General features: G+C 45.2%; 1 protein-coding gene and 1 non-coding gene across 2 annotated transcripts; both read left to right on the forward strand.

Annotated features, from left to right (window-relative positions):
* The first annotated feature begins 1,203 nt into the window (after window positions 1-1,203).
* Window positions 1,204-19,599, forward strand: vamp2 (vesicle-associated membrane protein 2). The gene is made up of 6 exons (XM_017721985.2): window positions 1,204-1,222; window positions 6,444-6,712; window positions 11,256-11,364; window positions 12,883-13,041; window positions 13,826-13,877; window positions 14,889-19,599. Coding segments are annotated over exons 2-6 (339 nt in total). The 5' UTR covers window positions 1,204-1,222; window positions 6,444-6,710; the 3' UTR covers window positions 14,906-19,599.
* trnal-aag lies at window positions 1,774-1,855 on the forward strand. Its single transcript has one exon. It is a non-coding gene; the product is annotated as a tRNA-Leu (tRNA).
* Window positions 19,600-20,303: the final 704 nt, after the last annotated feature.

Raw genomic sequence — 20,303 nt, forward strand, 5'->3', positions numbered from 1 at the left:
TATGCGCGTAAACACAAACGCATACCTGAGTATAAACAGGCTCACATCGAAAAAATCATTTCCTATTATCATTAACACGAGCCCATTTGTGCTAAACTACAATCCCCAGCATGCGCTGCGACAGGAAAAGCCAGAGCCCCTCCGCCAACAACAATCCCTGCGACAGCGGTTTGGTTTGTCCGCTTATTATCAGCGACTTTGGGCTCATTTTCCTGCCAAGTCGCGCACAAACAGCGGCCGTCGCGGCTTGTGGGCTTTTCTTCTGAGGTGTAGTCGCTTATCTAGACTCCCTGACCCCGCCTGTGTCCACTGTACCTGCCCGATAAAGCCAGACCGGTGAACTGTGACAGGGAGCATCAACAGAAACATCAAACACACAGTAAACCAGAACAGAGGGGGAAAATCATGAAACATTGGAAAAATCGATTTACAATCTAGAGATTAAAAAATAAACAGACACTTTATTTGAAAATATCAAAAGATTGACATTACTCCAGTGTTCTGGCAGCTTTCCTACTGTCAGAAGTAGTAGGTGTTTACAGGTATTGTTTGGCTTCATTTACAAATAAAACTAAAGTGGACCTCTGATTTTAAAGTTTATTTATGAATATTTATGAATATAAAATCGCGCCACTGATGGTCCATCTAGCTGGTTCACTAACAGTGTCTGGGAATAAACGGGGAAAATATGGCAAAAATAAAACAAAGAGTCAAATTCTTATATTTCTTCTCATGCATGCATATATATATATATATATATATATATATATATATATATATATCACTGCTTTTTTTTCATTTATTACAGCTGGAGATGCTTCACTGCTGGCACCTGCATGATAGCGTAAATTCTGTCATAGTTCATAAACGCCTAAGCATTTTTAACATAGAAATATGTTCATTTTCTGAGCACAGAAGAGCTAAGAGCTTTAAAATGGGAACGGGTCCAATGACCTGCTCAGCAGGCCAGAGGTGTAATATTTCAGGTCCAGAAAGTAAAAATCCTTCCCAGGATTTTGTTCCAACAGCCTGGCTTCTCCAGTTTAGACCAAACCATCAGCCGAGCTGTCCAGGCAGTTGGAACAAAATCCTGGGAAGGATTTTCACTTTCTGGACCTGAAATATTACACCACTGCCGGGGCCAACCAATCAGCACTCAGTAGCAGCAACGTTAGCGTCCCGCTGCCCAGAACCCGTTTGCTGTAGGAAAAGGGAGATACAGGTGAGTTTTCTTTGCTTTTTCAGTGAAACGCGTCCTTCTACAGTCTAAAAATGAAAGGAAGGTTCTGGGCCAGTGATTAGAAACTGTCGTTTATAGCCGTTGAGCTCCACTCACTCCCATTCATCGAGGACTCGCTCGCGGGCGCCCTCTGCTGTTCAGCCGGAACCGGCCAGACTCCTCATAAACCGGCTCTGACTGCTTACAACCCAACACGCTACTTATCTGCGTTTCAGCGGCAGTTTAACCAACATAAACACTTAGCCAGCGATAAATAACACTTAGTAAGTGAACGCTGGGGGTTTCGAGACAGGTGGGAGCTCGAAAACCTGTTCACCGTCACGTTTGCAGAGATGGTGCGGCCGTCATGAAGGAGCAAGTTACCACATTAAGCACCATTACGAAACAAAACAGAGCTGGACGGACAGCAGAGGCAACAGAAAAGGGGCAGAAATGAAGAAAGGCGTTCTCTAACTCACAGATTTGTCAATTTATGGCCCTATTGATGATTAGATGGACCTCCAAAAACACGTTCTATCTGCCCTGTGTAACACGGTAGCGTGGCCGAGCGGTCTAAGGCGCTGGATTAAGGCTCCAGTCTCTTCGGGGGCGTGGGTTCGAATCCCACCGCTGCCAACACGTTTTGTCATCCCAAACAACAGAGTGAAGCATTTAACTTAATCAAACGCGAAGAGCGCTTTAATTTTCTTTGCTGTTGCATAGATTCATAGGGGTTTGGTGTGAAATGGTTCAGACGTCGTTACAGTGGTGGTGATGGGAACCAGACGTCGCCATGACTACAACACAGATATAGACACTTTATTAACCATCCAGAACCACCAGAGAACCCACACGAGCCTTCTGAGCTTTATAAGGAATGTTGGGAATGGTAACAGTCATAAATCTGGAGAAAAAAAGTTTTCTTTGGGGCCTGTTTTGCTCCACAACCACTTGCATGTATCCCTCCACCATGAATAGATTTTAAATGCAAGTTCTAGACTCTCTAGATGTTTCATATCTTCTCATAACTGTTGTACAGTCAGGCATCAGGCAGTGGATTCATAATCATTTTAGAGGGGGACGTCTGGTTCCCATCACCACCACTGTGAACGGCTCTGACTCGGTAAGAACGGAGTGTATCACACCAAACCACCCTGAACCGCTCTGTTTACATCTCAACCATTCAATTACACCCTATGGACAAAAGTATTGGGACACACGTCTTAATCATTGAATTCTGGTGTTTATTCAGTCTCACTGCCACAGGTGTATAAAATCAACTCAATTCCATGATCAACTGTAAGTGGTATTATTGGAAAGTGGGAGCGTTTAGGAATCACAGCAGCTCAGCCATGAAGTGTCAGACCACGTAAAGTTACAGAGCAGGTCGCCGAGTTCTGAGGAGCACAGAGCATAAAAGTCTCCAACGCTCTGCTGATCAATAACTGCAGAGTTCAGACCTCCTCTGGCATCAACATCAGCACAGACACTGCGCCGGGAGCTTCATCGCAGGGTTTCCGTGGCTCAGCAGCTGCATGCAGCCTTACATCACCAGGCACAGAGCCAAGCGTCGGATGGAGTGGAGTGAAGCGTCACCACTGGACTCTGGAGCTGTGGACACGTGTTCTGTGGAGTGAATCAGCTTCTCTATCTGTCAGTCTGATGGACGAGTCTGGGTTTGGCGAATGCCGGGAGGACGTTACCTGCCTGACTGCGCAGTGCCAGCTGTAAAGTTTGGTGGAGGAGGGATAATGATATGTGTTGTTTTTCAGAGCTTGGTCTAGAACCCTTAGTTCCAGTGAAGGGAAATCTTAATGATTCATCTCCAAGACATTCTGGAGGATTCTACGCTTCCAACTTTGTGGGAACAGTTTGGAAAAGAACCTTTCCTGTTCCAGCATGACTGATCAGAAAGCAGCTCCGTAAAGGCACAATTGGGTGAGTTTGGTGTGGAAGAACTTGACTGGCCCTCACAGAACCCTGATCTCACCCCGATAGAACACCTTTGGGATGAACTAGAACGGTGATTGTGAGCCAGGCCTTCTCATCCAACATCAGTGTCTGACCTCACAAATGCTCTTCTGGATGAACGGGCACAAATTCCCACAGACACACCACAATCCTGTAGAAGCTTCCCAGAAGAGTGGAAGCTGTTAGAGCTGCAAAGGGGGACCATCTCCGTATTAATGCCCATGGGTTTAGAATGGGAGTCATAAAAGCTCCCGTAGGTGTGACGAGTAGGTGTCCCAATACTTCTGTCCATACTGTGTATGTAAAATGTTTTTGAAAAATCGGTGTAGTTGCCCTTTTAGTCGTCACTAATAGTCCTGTGAATAAACATATTTGTCATGAATTTGGGAAAAGTGTATTTTTATGTAAGATAATAAAAGCACGGCCAAAGCTTTGCTTGTATGTCCTGCTCAACAAACTCATCATAAACCTAATAATTCTGTTCCATCCATACATCAAAGGGGAACTCCAATGATTTTCCAAAAATTCTTCATAATCTAACGATTACGATGTAAACAGAGTCGTTCAGAGCGGTTCGGTGTGAAACGCTCCGCTCTAGAGAAACTTCCCGAGTCAGAGCCGTTCACAGTGGTGGTGATGGGAACCAGACGTCCCCCTCTAAAAGCTCCTCACAGAAAGTTCCTACAGGAGATGGTCATGAATTCACTGCCTGAGATAAAGTTTTGGACATATTTTTATGGTGGAAGGATACATAATATGCAGGGCGCTGTGCGGCAAAATAGTCCAAAGAAAGCTTGTTATTCCAGATTTTCCACTATTTTCCATCATCGACATTCCATATAAGCTCAGAAGACTTGTGTAGGTTCTCTGGTGGTTCTGGATGGTAAATAAAGTGTTTATATCTGTGTTGTAGTCATGGCGACGCCTGGTTCCCATCACCACCACTGTAAAGACGTCTGAATCTCACACACTTACTTAAAGAGGAATTTTGAAAAATTGGTGGGATTCTCCTTTAATAAAACACACGGCCATTTTGTCTGTTTCTGAACCCCCTCGCTGACCGAAACCTAAGATCGCCAATAAAGGGCGACAGATCGATGGACACGCTTTGATCTGGCCGCTCTCTTCTGTCCCCCTTGGTCTGAAACCGTTTTAAAGCCTCGCCGAAACGCTGTTAGCAGGTGCATCTGCTTCTCTCCTCCCCTCACCCTCCATCTTTCTCTCTCCATCGCCCTCCCCAGCAGCGCTGCTGCAGCCTCGGTCTTTTTTTCCCCGCCCGTTTTCCGACACATCCCGCCTCTGATTGGCGGACGGCTCGCCTGTGTGGCGACACGAGCCAATCCCAGCCAAGCGCTGCGGGCCGCAACGAGCCAATCGTGGCCCGGCTAGTGATGCACGACTCCGAGGAAGTCCGACTCGACTCCCGCTGCTGGAATCGACTCCTCGACTCACTTGTGCTTTAACCAGTCCTGCTCCACAGATAAAGGGACGCAGCAGAGATGAAACCACCCTAAACCGAGTTTATCCGTTTCTTAAAAGCTACAGGTTACAGTGAGATGACGAAAATTCAGCTTATTTAACAGAACAATGTGCTTTAAGAAAGGAATCATTTTCAGATCCTTTTTTCGGTTCTTTGAAAATGAAAAGGTTGGATCTTAAGTCGTTTGGCTCGTTTGACTTTTCCCATCCACCTTAAGTGATGCGGCAGCTCTCATGATGGTGCCGGTGCCAAAATGGAACTGCAGCGGCATTTAAGGTGGAACTTATTTGAATAGGAATTGTACAATTGAATAGGAAGCTGGCCTATAAGGAGCAAATCCCAGCTGAGATTTGAAAAATGTTGTTTTTGGTTTTTCCTTTTGTTGTTTAGCAATGCTTCTTCTTCTTCTTCTTCTTCCTATTATTATTATTATTTGCGAGATTTTTGTCCGCTAACTCCAGTTTTAAAGATCCACCTCTGGAATGTTTGGTCTGATCCAGAATGATGACAAAAAAAGTCTGTTAGGAACACCCTATTAACCACATAGGATATCATAGCAACCACCTGGGTTCATAGCAACGACAACGACCTGGGATATCATCTCTGGTTGGTCACCAGCAAAACCAGCATATGTTGTGTTTTTGATGTTGGTATGCTGGTCAACCAGCATGACCATACTGGGTGACCAGCTAAACCAGCACCAGCATAAACCAGCTTAGAACAGCATGGAATTCATGCTGGTTTGTGTTGTTTTTCAGCAGGGATAGCAACACCCTAGCAATCACCTGGGATACCATAGCAACCACACAGCAACACCCTAGCAACCATCTGGGTTACCATAGCAGCACGCTAGCCTCTACCTGGGATATTATAGCAACATCCTAGCAACCACCTAGGATACCATAGCAACCATACATGAACACCCTAGCAATAATTTGTTATACCATAGCAACCACACAGCAACACCCTAGCAATCTGGGCTACCATAGCAGCACCTTAGCATTTGGGATACTATAGCAACACCCTAGCAACCACACAGCAACACCCTAGCAACCATCTGGGTTACCATAGCAGCACCCTAGCCTCTACCTGGGATTTTATAGCAACAACCTAGCAACACCCTAGCAACCACACAGCAACACCTTAGCAATCATCTGGGCTACCATAGCAGCGCTCTAGACTCCACGTGGGATACTATAGCAACACTCTAGCAACCACCTAGGATACCATAGCAACCATTCAGAAACACCCAAGCAATCATCTAGGATACCACAGCAACACCCTAGCAACCACCTGGGATATCATAACCTAGCAACATCTTAGCAAGCATAAGCTGCGTGATCACTGCAGTTTCTTCAGGAAATGTAGCGGTTTATCGCAGCGTTGAGGCGCAGGATGGGCCGAAACGGCGCTGCGAGCAGTTTGTGCCCTCAGCGGCTGCTGAGCAGCGCTGGCGGTGTTTAAAGCTGCTAATTAAACAAACTGCCTCCATCTTTCCTGCTTCACACACGCCTCCGTCAAACGGTCCCTGGAGCCCGTTTAAAACAACTCCAAGCGTCAAAGAGCCGACTCTTTGAGTCACTATCCGAGAGCCCGACTCGCAGCCGCGTTGGAGTCTTTCGGAGTCGACTCCCCATCGCTAGGCCGAGGGTAGGCGGGGCGAGCCCGAGTACGGGTGTGGAAAAAAAACCCGTCACCCGTATGACGAGTGACGTCAACGTGCCATCTTTGTTCCCCCTTAATCCAAAGCATCTTATTTTTTTGTGTACACAGTGGCAGAGAGTCGAGTCAGCCGGAGATCCGTGCGGCTCGGTGACGGGATATCAGGCGAGAGGAGCGCACGGACGAGAGGAAAAAGACCAGGAGCGGTTCGGAGAGGATCAACAGCAAACAAACACACAAACAAATAAATAAACAATCAAAGGGAGAAAAAAAAAACCAACAAAAAAAAAAACGCCCGAGGCAGCCCACCTTCCCCAGCCTTTCAGAGACCACCTTTCTCCAGGACTGTATATAGCTGCGCACAAACCTCACTGAGAAATGTGAGTATTGCGTTTTATTCTGTTGATTTGATATTTATTTATATATTTTGCGTGGCTGTGGACTGGATGGAGGACGTGCCGAGCAGCTGATCATGTGAAAAAATAGCTTTCTTTAAATAAAATCTGCCTTTTTTACAGATAATGCCAGTGTTTCTATCCTTTCTCCGCTCGTTTTGAAAGCATGGAGCGTTTTTTTTCCAGTAATACCTAATAACGCCTATAAATAGGCTAATAATAGGCAGCTCTGTCTATGCTCAGCACAGACATCCTTAAATATAACTAATAGAACTAATATAACTAATAGAACTGGCCATTTAAGCCAAATGACGTCTAAAATGGAACGTATCTTAGATGCACGTCCGTCTGCTGCTGTCTGGAAGCATCAGTGGCTGGAAACACGCCTATACCCGCCGGATCGGGCTGGTTTGGGAGGATGAGACTGGCTCAGATATGTGAGAAGATTATTATTGTGTAATAACCGAAGAATAAGTGTCTTTATAGACCATGTGCCTGTGTGAATAAGCATGAAGGCACAAGGTGGTTTCAGGAGCCTCAGGCTCGTCACATATAGGCCCGTCCTCAGCGCACCGTCCCAAAACGGCGCCGAATAGTCCTTGGTTTGAAGATAAAAGGTGTGTGTTTGGACATAAAAGCAGCCGTTTGGTTCGTTTTATTCACCCGGGCTGTTTTCCCTCAAAGCGTGGTGCACATGGTGGGGGTTGGGGCGCACCGCCTGTCATCTGCGAGGCAATAAAAGGACCATCGCCTCCATTGTTTGCACCATTCTTGCCCGAAATCGGCTCATTTTGCTCCACATCTGCCCAAATCGGAGGGGCTTGCGGTTCGTGTGGCTGGGCTGGGACCAAATGGCTGGCGCAGTGACCGTCGTGCCTGCTCCTCTGCAGGAGAAGATGGCCGTGCTGCTCTTGCCGTTCCTCCCCGCACGCCTTATTTAACCGGGATTAAATAACTCAAGTGGAAATCCAAGCCTAAACCGCCTGTTTCGGCTGAGCTGGACGGGCCGGCTTGCTGCTCGGACCCCGCGTCCGTGCGTCCCGCGCTTGCAGAACGTCTGCGCTGTTTATTTCAGCCGTCAGGTCGTGAGACGTGGTCAGAGACGTGGAGCTGCTGAACCTCGTTCATTTGGACCCTTTGGCCACGGAAACCGGTCTCAGAGTGTGTGTGTGTTGCGTGTGACGCACATAAACGCAGGCCTGTTGAGGGTGCGGGTGTTGGCCCGGTCTTCGGCTTCGACCCTGTGCCGCTCACATCCGTGAGGAACGTCCCAGCGTCGTCAGTCCCGTTAAATCTAAAAACGCTGGGCGATGATGCTGTCGGGACTCGCCGGCCTACGGCGTGAGAGTGCCGCATTTTTGGGACCATCATAGGCGTCATAGGATTAGATGATGGACCCAGAAGCTGGCAAAGCTTCTCCAAGCAAGCACTTATTGTGGATTATGAGGAACTCGTCGTGCCAAGAGCCTCGGCTATCTCCTCCAGACTGGCCAGCTGACTGCCAGCGCGTGATTGGACATGATTTGTAGCTTTGCCACACAGCCAGGTGTGGTAGGACCACCTTATATGGCCCTTAGCTCGGACTGCGCTTCCATCTTTTCATGAAAATTTATAGATTTTCAACCTGTAAGTTCATGTTTTCGACGACGAGGCCTCTTTTTTCCCCTTTCTTCGCACTACTGAAACAAAAAAGCCCTGATCGTAGGCCACGCTGGCCCTAAGCGTGGAGGGCATTCTCAGTTTTCATGTAAATGAACATGTTTTCAAGTTTTAAGGTGATTTTTATGGCTATGAGACGTGCGTTTTGTGGCTGGCGGCCTCTTTTCGACCCTGTCGTCTTTCTGTCCAGCGCTACTGAGATAAAAAAGCCCTGATGGCAGCTGATCTGGCCCTAAGCGTGGAGGGCATTCTCACTTTTCATATAAATGAATATATTTTCAACCTCTAAGTTCATCTGATCCAGTGTGAGACGTAGGTTTTACAGCTGGCAGCCTCTTTTAACCTTTCATCCGTCTGTCCAGCGGCGTTGAAACAGAAAAAAGGCGGGATCGTAGGCCGCGCTGGCCGAGGCCCTGCGGACAGCCGGCTTTGAATTCGTTCTGTGAAACACCGTCCCACCTTTCCAGCGCCACAGAACGAGCCTCTGTGCCCTGGCAGGCGCGTCGGTGCGGCGGCGCTGAGCTGATGTACGCAAGCCTTTTCGTTTGAAGCAGCTCAGAGCCAGAGCGAGGGGCCCGATAGCCGCGCTGCTGGCGACTCCTCAGCTCGGTGAAGGTGACAGTGGGCAGGATTTGACGTCTAAATATAGGCCCTCGAGAAGGAGAGGCTGAAACAGAGGCAGAGACTCGAGTAAATACGCCACGTTGGCTCAAACAAGGCCTTAATTAGCCTTGAATGGGCTCATATGTTCTCATATGTCACCTATTCTCTTCATCTGGGCACAATTAGCGTATAAAAGAGACGGACGGCGCTTGTCCGGTTAGAGGGATTAGAAGCAGAGGTGACCTTTATACAGAGTTTTGTCTCCTCCTGGTGGCCGAATTGTGGAATTGCAACCACAGTCTGTTCACTGGATTCGTCATTAAAGGCTGAAATCGCACTTACGCACAGTAAGGAATGAATACTGTGTACGTTTTCGGGCATATGATGATTGTGATGTGCCTCTCGGTGTAACAGAACACTCAAATCATGCACAGAGACCCATCTGGAACATAGGTGCTCTTTTGATTATGAAAATAATAATTAGTGATTAATAATAAGTTGTGATGCTGTGATACTTGATAAATGGTGCTATTTTAGATCCAGTTTGTAGGCATTTGTGCTTCTCTTTGCTCTCCAGGCTCGTTATTTCAGGTGTTAGGCCACAGCGTGGCCAGTAACTCCGACGCTGGTATGAAACGTGTGCGGTTATAAGAGCCTAAAGCCGCCCACGGTTCCTCAGAGCAAAGTGGGGGGATGATTTATGCACTAGTACAGAGTTCCTGGTTCTCGTCTCACGACGCTGATCACCGGGAATATGCCGTACCGATGTTATGAGGGCTTACAAGGCCTCACTGACCCTGGCCAGATCTGCTAATGTGTCATCGACCCTCTTTGGCCTTGTTGTAGTTCAAATAAAGCTCAGTTTCACGTGGATTAGTGCAGTTTTGTTGATGGTGATGCTGATGGCAGATTTTAAGCTCACGGGTTACGCTTCACTTCACGGTAGGAGGGTTTACGTTAAAATGACCAAAACTGACCGTTCGCTTTTTATGAACGCACAAACGATCACGGCTGAAAAATAAACCACAATGACTCGACTTTAAAGTGATTGCTTTGCATCGTTAAACACTAAGATAAAGGGATTCAGCCGAAAAACGCAGAGCAAACTATTTTATGAACAACGTAGCAAGTTTATATAAATATAAATATGGTATAAATGATCAATAGCAATAATTATGTTATAATTATGGTATAAATGGTATATGGATCATTCTATGGAAACAATCATGACATTACCGAAACGTAAACAAATGTTTCGGGAGTGACGATTTTAGCCGGGAAACCGTAAAACAGAGCCAGTCCGCGACCAAACGCGGCTTTGACGCACATAAAATCGTAATATTTTGACTAAAACACAAAAAAATAAGCGGAAAATTCTTCGATTCTTAATGATCCGCACTGACTTTCAGACTCTGGGACACATTTACTTCAAAACAACGGGATCTAACTGCTCGCCACGTGGCCATGAGGGACCGGGATGCAGCCCCACTTTCTGCTCTAAAGTGCCGGGGCGGGGCTAAAATAAGGCCCCGCCCACAGACCAGCGTTCTTTGTGTTTCGTAGTGACATGAAAAACTCGGGACCAGCGTTTTTATTTATTTATGTAAACACTAAACTCCTGATGGATGTTAATCTTTCGGTTTTGCTCGGAAAGAAATCCAAAAAAATCTAAACACAAAAAAAGCAAGATTTGAGTTTTATTTTCAGTTTTAGGGTTTAGAGTTTGGGACAGACTCCTCTCAATAGAAAGAACCCTATATAGGACGATTTTGTATATTTTTAACTCATAACCGTACGAATGCTGTACATCACTGCGTCGGAAGAAAAGCTCGCATCTCTAAAACGGCAACTTTACAGGAGGAGGAAAAAACCTGCTTTACTTTTAATGGAAGTCAATGGAACCAGACGTCTCTTCGAGTCATTTTGGGTTGTTTCTTTCCGTCCCTTCTTCATGAAATTCATACACAGTGTAAAGGGTAACAGGTGCTTTCAAACTGTGTCAAAAACTGAAAAACGTCATAAAATTGGAAAGACGAGGTTTTCTGCTGACATCAGCGATATATTGATATATATTGATTAATGAATAAATAGATCATACTTCAGTGTTTTTATGTGTTTTTTTAGTTGTGGGAGCTCAGTTTGGACCGTTTCAGGAGAATGGTCATGAATATAATGCCTTACAGCCGTATAGCCGTTTGTTTACTCTACATACGTTTGCAGGGAAACACCAAAGATGTGAAATGTGCCTTTGATTTTTGATTGACAGGTCTGCCCCAGGCCCCGCCGGCGCACCCGCCCCAGATGGAGGGAACCAGGCCCCCCCAAACCTGACCAGCAACCGCCGCTTACAGCAGACACAGGCTCAGGTGGACGAGGTGAGTGGCCCCACTGCCTTCCTCCTTACTGACCACTGCTTGACCGTGGTCATCCACCGTTAAATGGACTTAAATTTATTACATTTATGTAACACATTTCAGCTTAAAGGGGCTTGAAATGAGCATTTAAAGGGCCGGTATCGTAGAAAAACCAGCGTTTGATGCAGTGAGTAAATGTTGTCAAAGTGCAGTTCCATCCGTGCGGCTTATATTTGATTGGGTTATAAATGAGCTCGCCGTTTTTGTGATGTCACATCTCCGCACATTCTTCCTGCAGCAGTTCAGCTCCGCCCACTCACACCAAGGAGTGGATGGACTGCTTTTTGAGCAAAGGCGCAATACAGCGCAGCCAATCGGAACAGAGCTTATTTACATGGATCAGGCTTAAAGGCACTGCAACAAAAACAGCCGGCTCCATTCTAAAGGGATAGAGAGGATATGGGCCCTTTAAAATGCTGTCGCTTGTGTTGCCCGATCATGAGCCGCCGAGCCGCAGGCTGTTTAATACAGCATTAGCATTTCAAACATAAGCCCGCCCATAAAATCCACCCTAAAGCAGCTGTAGTTTTCCTTCGACCTTCAGTACGTCATCGGAAGGTGCTTGTCCTGATCTTTAAACCTGGAAATCTTGCTCTGTAGACGACCGCAGCGCCGCCGAAGGACGCGAATGGGCACTTAAACGAACTTCACCCTCTTGTTCTCCAGGGTAGATTCTGGTTTGTCCATCTGAATTTTTCGTGACCGAATCGTAAGGCAGATTATTCAGTAGCTGCATGAAATAAATGTCAATTTTTATGTTTTATATATTTATTTATTTATTTTTAAAAGCTCCTCAAATGAACAGAACGTGTGTTTTATGATCTCCACATGTCACTACATGCTTACGATTCACTGCTGAGAGCCAAAAATCTCCGACGCTCTTTGTGTTGTTCTCTAAAAGTGATGTTTCCAGAGCAGATCACTGAAGAGACGCCGTCTGTTTATAGTTTAGAGCCCAGATTTGGGGAAAAACGGCTCGACTTTCAGTAGAAAAACAAACTGAGTTCAGCTTCTTTTATTATAAGGGTTTAAAATGACATCACCGTCTATTAGACTGGAGAGAAGAGCTACAGCCTCACACGACGCCCAGCTTCTGAATGGAGCTTATGGAGTATGAACGTTATGGAGATCATGACCGAGTGCGGTTTGGGACCACCGGTGGTCTCGAGGAGCTGAAGACAAAGAAACAAGAGAAGTAAAAGAAAACTGAGCAAGAAAGACAGTAAGGATGGAAGACAGTAAGGATGGAAGACAGTAATGATGGAAGCCAGTAAGGATGGAATAATAACGCAACATCATTACTAAACAATGAATAAATGAAAAACGTCAGATGATAATATAAATATAAAAAGGTAAAAATACCAACGGAGGATGCTTGGCGTGTCTTGCGAGAGGGATTTTAAACGTAGATAAAATCTACAACCTAGAATAATTGTGTCTCTAATGTCTTCTAACTCATCTGTGTTTGTCCGTCTTCAGGTGGTGGACATCATGCGTGTGAACGTAGATAAGGTCCTGGAGCGAGATCAGAAGCTCTCGGAGCTGGACGACCGGGCCGACGCGCTGCAGGCCGGAGCCTCGCAGTTCGAGACCAGCGCCGCCAAGCTGAAGAATAAGTACTGGTGGAAGAACGCCAAGGTACCAGCGCCGGGCTCAGTCCAGCCTCGGGTTACTGTCTGATCCAAACTGAGCTCCAGTTTAGCTCTGTAAAGACACAGTAGAGCGAGATGATCAGCGAGGACTGAATCTGTGAATATAGGTTCCCAGTCACGCTGTGTGTTCGTGCTGTTTGTGAATCTAGACTGTAGAAATATTACATGGTAATAATTATTCAATAATTACTATCAATAATTCAGTATCTACTATGAATTATACAGTGTCTAGTATGAATTACTTAGTAATTACTATGAATTATTCAGTATCTACTGTGAATTATTCAGTATCTAATATGAATTATTCAGTATCTACTATGAATTATTCAGTATCTACTATGAATTATTCAGTATCTAATATGAATTATTCAGTATCTACTATGAATTATTCAGTATCTACTCTGATTTATTCAGTATCTACTCTGAATTATTCAGTATCTACTGTGAATTATTCAGTATCTACTATGAATTATTCAGTATCTACTATGAATTATTCAGTATCTAATATGAATTATTCAGTATCTACTATGAATTATTCAGTATCTAATATGAATTATTCAGTATCTACTATGAATTATTCAGTATCTACTCTGATTTATTCAGTATCTACTCTGAATTATTCAGTGTCCAGTATGAAAAGAATGTGTTCTGTAGTTATGAGGGTGAGGTCGTGTGGAGTTTAAAACGTTGATCAAGGCGTTTATTTAATCTGAGTTCATTCAGGTGATTGTTACGTTTTCTGACGCTGCCTCTGTCTCTCCTGTCTGCAGATGATGATCATCCTGGGGGTGATATGTGTGATTGTGCTCATCGTCATCATCGGTAAGACAGCAGAGCTGCACTTCACTGTGACACATACCAGCTTAGTGAACGATGCGCATATTTACAGCCTTTTTAATTCAGAGGTCAAGATTTATTTTCCTCTAATAATAAAAACCTCCAAAAATCAGAACTTCCAGAATTAAAAGCTCTTCAGACAGTAAATGTCCAGTCATCTGAGTGTGGGTGTGTCTTGAGCATAAGCCCTGCCCCTCCCCACCCACTTTACTCTGTTAGTGCATTAAACCCACAACCCTGTTTCTCACTGTCCACTCTATCAGCTCCACTGACCGTTCAGTTCCACTCTGTAGTTCTACAGTTACAGACTGTAGTCCATCTGTTTCTCTGATACTCTGTTACCCTGTTCTTCAGTGGTCAGGACCCCCATGGACCCTCACAGAGCAGGTACTACACAGCACTGACGTGGTGGTGGTGTGTTAGTGTGTGCTGTGCTGGTGCGAGTGGATCAGACACAGCAGCGCTGCTGGAGTTTTTAAACACCTCAGTGTCGCTACTGGACTGAGAACAGTCCACCAACCAAAAATATCCAGCCAGCAGCGTCCTGTGGGCAGCGTCCTGTGACCACTGATGAAGGACGAGAGGATGACCAACACAAACTGTGCAGCAGCAGATGAGCTGTCGTCTCTGACTTTACATCTACAAGGTGGACCGACAAGGTAGGAGTGTCTAATAGAGTGGACAGTGAGTGGACACAGTGTTTAAAAACTCCAGCAGCTCTGATGTGTCTGATCCACTCGCACCAGTGCAACACCCCTAACACACCACCACCACGTCAGTGCTGTGTAGTACCTGCTCTGTGAGGGTCCATGGGGGTCCTGACCACTGAAGAACAGGGTAACAGAGTATCAGAGAAACAGATGGACTACAGTCTGTAACTGTAGAACTACAGAGTAGAACTGAACGGTCAGTGGAGCTGATAAAAGTGGACAGTGAGCGCAGAAACGAGGAGGTGGTCTTACTTTAACGTCTGTTTTGTCTCGTTTTCTCTTCCAGTCTACTTCAGCACCTAAAGGCCGGCGCTCCTACCCCAGTCTGCGCTCATGACCACCCGATTTACAACAGCTGAATTATCTGCCCCCACAAAGAGTGTAAATCTGTCCCCTCGATGAACCCTGTAACACCCCCCCCACCCCCACCCCCACCCCCCCAATAAACCCCACCCCCCTCACAGCAGGACCCCAGTCTCTCCGTCCATCCCCACGTCCATCCGTCCGTCGCGTCGGTCCGTCCATCCTGTGAGTGTGTGGTCGTGTCTCCTCTGTAAATACGTCCCCGCTTTTTTCTGAAACGTCCTTCACAAACTCTAAAATATCGGCGACAGGGCGACCCCGGCGACCCCGGCGACTATTGGGCGTATTTATGATCTACCGTATATACACGAATCGTCCTTTGTAGACTTTTATTCTGATATTCTAACGGTTTTTTGTAGTTTGTGTGTGTGAATGTGTGCATTTGTACGTTCTTTTGTTTTGGTTTTGGTTTTTTTTATTAATTGATTTATTTATTTTTGTACGACTCCTCTTTGCTTCGGCTTTGACGAACTGCCTACAGGTCTCTGTGTATATATTGCACGTTCTTCCTCTCCTCCATCCTCCTACCTTCTCTTCTTCTTCTTCTTCTTCTTCTTCTTCTGCTTACCGTTGAGTTTTAGTGAGCTTTTGCACAACCGAGATACAAAATCAGAACCTTTTCCGCGTCACACGACCGCCAGATCCACCCAGCATGTCGCTTTCCCTCCTTCGTTCCTTCTCTTTTTCTTTTTCTTACCAACGATAGACTCGTAGCCTTTTTGTAAACTGCCACAAAATGATTTGGACCAATGTCTGTAGATGTCTTCTATTCTTTTTAACGTCTATTTAGTGTCTTATCTCTCAAACATTCCTTTATAGCAGTGTAGGACTATGCTGTCTATAAACTGCATGCAGACATACAGGGCGTGGGTTTGCCAATACCGTTGGGATTTATTGATAAAGTCGATTGATCAGGCCCAGCAGAGTGAAAGCGCACACTGTGTACTGCAGTTGGGCTTTGTGAACCTACCAGTGGCCACTTTACACCACTCAATGCAAATTAGGGCCCAAAAATGGCCCGAAATCAACCAGTTTCGATGCCAGAGATGCTCCACGAACGTTATTTGGAGCGGAAATGACCAAAAAGGGGAAACGATCGTGCACAAGAACCTCGTTTTTGATGGCGCTTTTAAACTTGAGCGAGGCAGAACCGCGAGAAACGAGCAACTGTCTCACCAAACGCGACTCAGATCTACGGAAAACGGAAAGTACAGCTGGGCCGGGACATCGGCAGCAGGATTAGGTCTGTCCTTCAAAGCACACGTCGGCCGTGAGTCGGTTGCTGGTGCTGGGTTTCTGTCTTATTATTACTTTTTTGTCTTATTAAATAGAAATTATGCCTTTTTAGTTTGTTTTTTAATGTAGAAGTGGATTATAATTGTATACTGTGTGTGAGTGAAGCAGGCAGAAAAGGGACCAGGTCATTCAGGACTTTATTTGCTGCAGCGTGTGTGTGCGTGTGTGTGTGTGTGCGTGCGTGTGTGCGTGTGTGTGAGCGTGTGTGTGTGTGTGTGTGTGCGTGTGCGTGTGTGTGAGCGTGTGTGTGTGCGTGCGCGCCTGTTTGTTGGTTTTAGCTCTGTAGTTTATACACTGCCAGGCACCTGGGGGGACGTTTTCTGTTTCTCTTTTTTCTTTTCTTTTCTTTTTTTCTATCTCTTTATTTTCGCAGTGCCCTTACCGGTTTGCTCTTATGCACACAACCCCCCCCCCCCCCGATCCCAGCACGCTCAGAATTACCCATCATCCCCCAGTGCTCCAGTCACACAGGACACAATCTGTCAGCATGAAATGAGCCTGTGATGATGCGTGCGGCTACACGTGATCCCGCATGTAAGCTGGATGTCTCTCGCCCTCCCTCTCTCTCTCCCTCTCCTGCTCTCCTTCTCTCCCCCACCTCTCTCTCTCTCTCAGTCGCTCTTTTTCTTTTTCTCCTCTCTCTCACTTTTTCTCTCTCTCCCTCTTTTTCGTCTTCTTTTCTCTTTCACTCTTTTTCTTTTTGCCCCATCTCCCTTTTGCTGCTCACTCTCTTTCTATCTCTTTCTCTCTGTATTCCTTTTCTTTTCTCTCTCTCTCTCTCTCTCTCTCTCTCTCTCTCTCTCTCTCTCCTCGTGTACATTAGCCCAGCTTCACCAGATTAGGCGGCTTAGACTGCTCGCTTACAGCGACGGCTGATTGGGTTTGACAGTGGGCGGAGCTACCTAGCAGCAGTGGGCGGGGCCAGCAGCTCTATTAACGTCTTCAGCACGTATAATGACCTGTTTCTGTGGCCATAAATCTGAAGCAGGTTAGTTCTCAGGTATTCCACAGCAAAACGAGGACGGCGTGGAGCTCCATCACCATTACAGTCACTCTACTTCCACCCAAAACTCGCTTCGTTTATTTCTGTCTTATGAAAGTAAATGGCCTTAGATCATTTCTGCCCCCATCCCAGCATGACCGCCCCTCTTTATTTCTTACCCACCCAAAGAGAGCAAAACTAATCTAGGAAAATGACCAAAGACCGTATTGTCTTGCTTATGCTGCCAACTGCCATCAAAAACAGGTTTAGGGAAGTTTTCCCCTCCTCTCTGGTTGAAAACCGATGCTCGAAACCCCCGAACGTGCTGGCGTTTTCAGGTCTGGCCTTGTTTTTACTTGAATCAGGAAGCAGGCGGTGTTTGAAAATCGTAACGTGGGTCTAATCAGAGCCGAAGACTGACGCAGATTTTTGCCCGGGCCTAAACTACACCGATAGCACAACTCCTTTATTTATTTCTGTCTTATTTCTGTGATGCTGAGTTTGAAACATGGAAATAAACATTTATCTGTAGCTGTTATAATATATATAAATATAAATATAAAAAAAACAACAAAAAACAATCTGTATCGTTCGGTGTTGTACTGTGGGGAATATCTGGGGGACGGGGGTCCAGTTTTTTTTCAGGTACGCCCCAAAAAAATAGTCCAAATTTGACACAATTTCGAAAGAATTTAAAATTTGGGTGACTGCTATGTCAGACGGTGGTAAATTAAAGGGGTGGAAGTGATCGGAACACTTATTGGGGTAGGACTCGTGATACACGATGGACAGAAGGGTTGTCCTAGGAATCGCGCGGCGAGGATCCTGAAAGAGGACTAATAGAACTTGATGTGTGTTTTCTGTTTTTCTTTTTTTTATTATTATTATTATTATTATTATTTGTTGTTGTTTTACGTGTGTGTATGAAGCCATTTCTCCGTCTTGATATTTATTTTTATTTGGTGTTTGGACGGAGGGGGAACAGGCACGGGTAATTTGTCCGTTCAGTTGAAGTTAGCGCGTCCTCTTCACTGGAGGGACCAAAAGGGGGCGCTGTAACTTCAGCACAGCGGCTACGAAACCGCAACGATTTGTCCATCGCGCACGCCGTCCGTTTACGTTGACCTGTTTACCTTTTTTTTTTCCAAGCAGAAATTAGTCAGGGCACAGCCTGCTTCTGCTTTTTTTCGTAAAAAGAGGACTTTTATTTTGTAATTTTGTGTCATCTTTTCTTTCTGTGTTTTACGGCGAGAATGAGGACCTAGTAGAAACGTAATAACGGAAACGGAGGCCTGCCTTATTAAAGGCCAGCGTGTCGGAGCGTTTCCAGAATAACGTGTACAGAAAAGAAAGCGAGACAACAACAATTCACGTAGATGCCGTCGCTTCGGAGCGGGAATCGTCTCAAATGGGAAGGCTGGCTTTTGGAATAGTGGGCGGAGCTAAAGCCGATTCGGAAGGGAGGCTGGTTTAAGCCTGCAGGGTTCAGTGCTCTGGTCAGTTAGGAACCAATTTGCTTTTGTATTCTATTTAATTTCCTTATTTATTTCATTTGCGCTCTTAAAAAGACGGTTCTGCAAGGGTTCTGTAGTGGAGACAGTGGTTCTGTTTGGAACCGTGAGTTCTATATAGGACCGTTTCATGCTTGAATGGTTCTCTGCATGGTGAAATGGCTCTTCAGACTGCTGGAGAGTGTGGTTGTATGTGGTTCTCTTTAGCACCAAAAAAGGGTTCTTCTGTTGTTACGGTAGAAGAACCCTTTTTGGTGCTATATAGGACCAAACGGTTCTTTATAGAACCATATGCATACGTTCTCCATCAGTCTGAAGAAGTGTTTCACCATGCAAATGGTTCATGTTTCTAAGTAGAACCACTGCCTTCACTAAAGAACCTTTGCAGAACCGCCTTGTTTGGAGAAAGCTTGGAGAAAGGGACGTAGGTTAGCATCGCCTCTGCTCGCCTGGCCTCTTTCGGAGGGACCGGGCCGGGGGAACACGGGCGATGCGCTCTTCACTGTTATTTTATTATTTTATTTCATTTTATTGTTTTATTTATTTATTTATGTTTCGATGTTTTCATTTCCAATGTTTTGAATATTTACACCGGGTGAGGTACCATGTTACAGGAAACCATTTGAGAACCAGACATACATGGCAAACAATTGTAGAGTAAATCTGTCAATGTCTAATTATACTGATGAACATCTTGGGAAAATATATATATAAATATACATATATATTGGAAAAAAAGACAATTATGACGACCTGTGTTTATTGTTCCGAGTTAGAAATTAAAATGTGTGTGTGTTTGAAAAACAATGACAACATTAAACAAAAGAAATATGATATAAAAAAAACGTGTGTCTCTTTATTTTCAAAGCTGTTTTTTTTTTTATGTTGACAAAGGGGAATTCCACCCATTTTTCAAAATTTCTTCAAAATGAAGTGGTTATGAAGCAAGAATTCATCATCAGCATCCCACATAAACCCAGAAGACTCGTGTAGGTTCTCTGGTGGTTCTGGATGGTAAATAAAGTGTCTATATCTGTGTTGTAGTCATGGTGACGCCTGGTTCCCATCACCACCACTGTAAAGGCGTCTGAACCCTTTCACACCAAGTCACTCAGTTTACAGCTCAGACACTCAGTGATGCAGATATTCTGAAGAATTGGCGCTTTGAGTGGGTTAAATGTGTAGCTTGAGATGAGTAATCATACATATTTTACATTATGATATGTGTCATTATTCAGGAGCTGCTGTGTGATGAAATCAAGTCTTACAGAAACATGTTAGTGCTCGCATTAAGTGGTGCCGTAAGAAAGTGATGAATTAAATATTAATATTCAGCAGCAGTCTGGCCCACAGCTACTACTACACTGCTTTTCAATGTGCGAATGACTCTTCGGTTCATTTACAGCCCCGTTTCCAAAAGGTTGGGATGCGGTGGAAAATGTCAATTAAAACAAAATGCGATGATGTGCAAATCATTTTAAATCATTACATTTTTAATAGAAAATACAAATACAAAGGCAGTTTAACAAGTCAGCAGAATCCAGACGCC

Source organism: Pygocentrus nattereri, chromosome 18 (genome assembly GCF_015220715.1).
Source record: "Pygocentrus nattereri isolate fPygNat1 chromosome 18, fPygNat1.pri, whole genome shotgun sequence".
Lineage (NCBI taxonomy): Eukaryota > Metazoa > Chordata > Actinopteri > Characiformes > Serrasalmidae > Pygocentrus > Pygocentrus nattereri.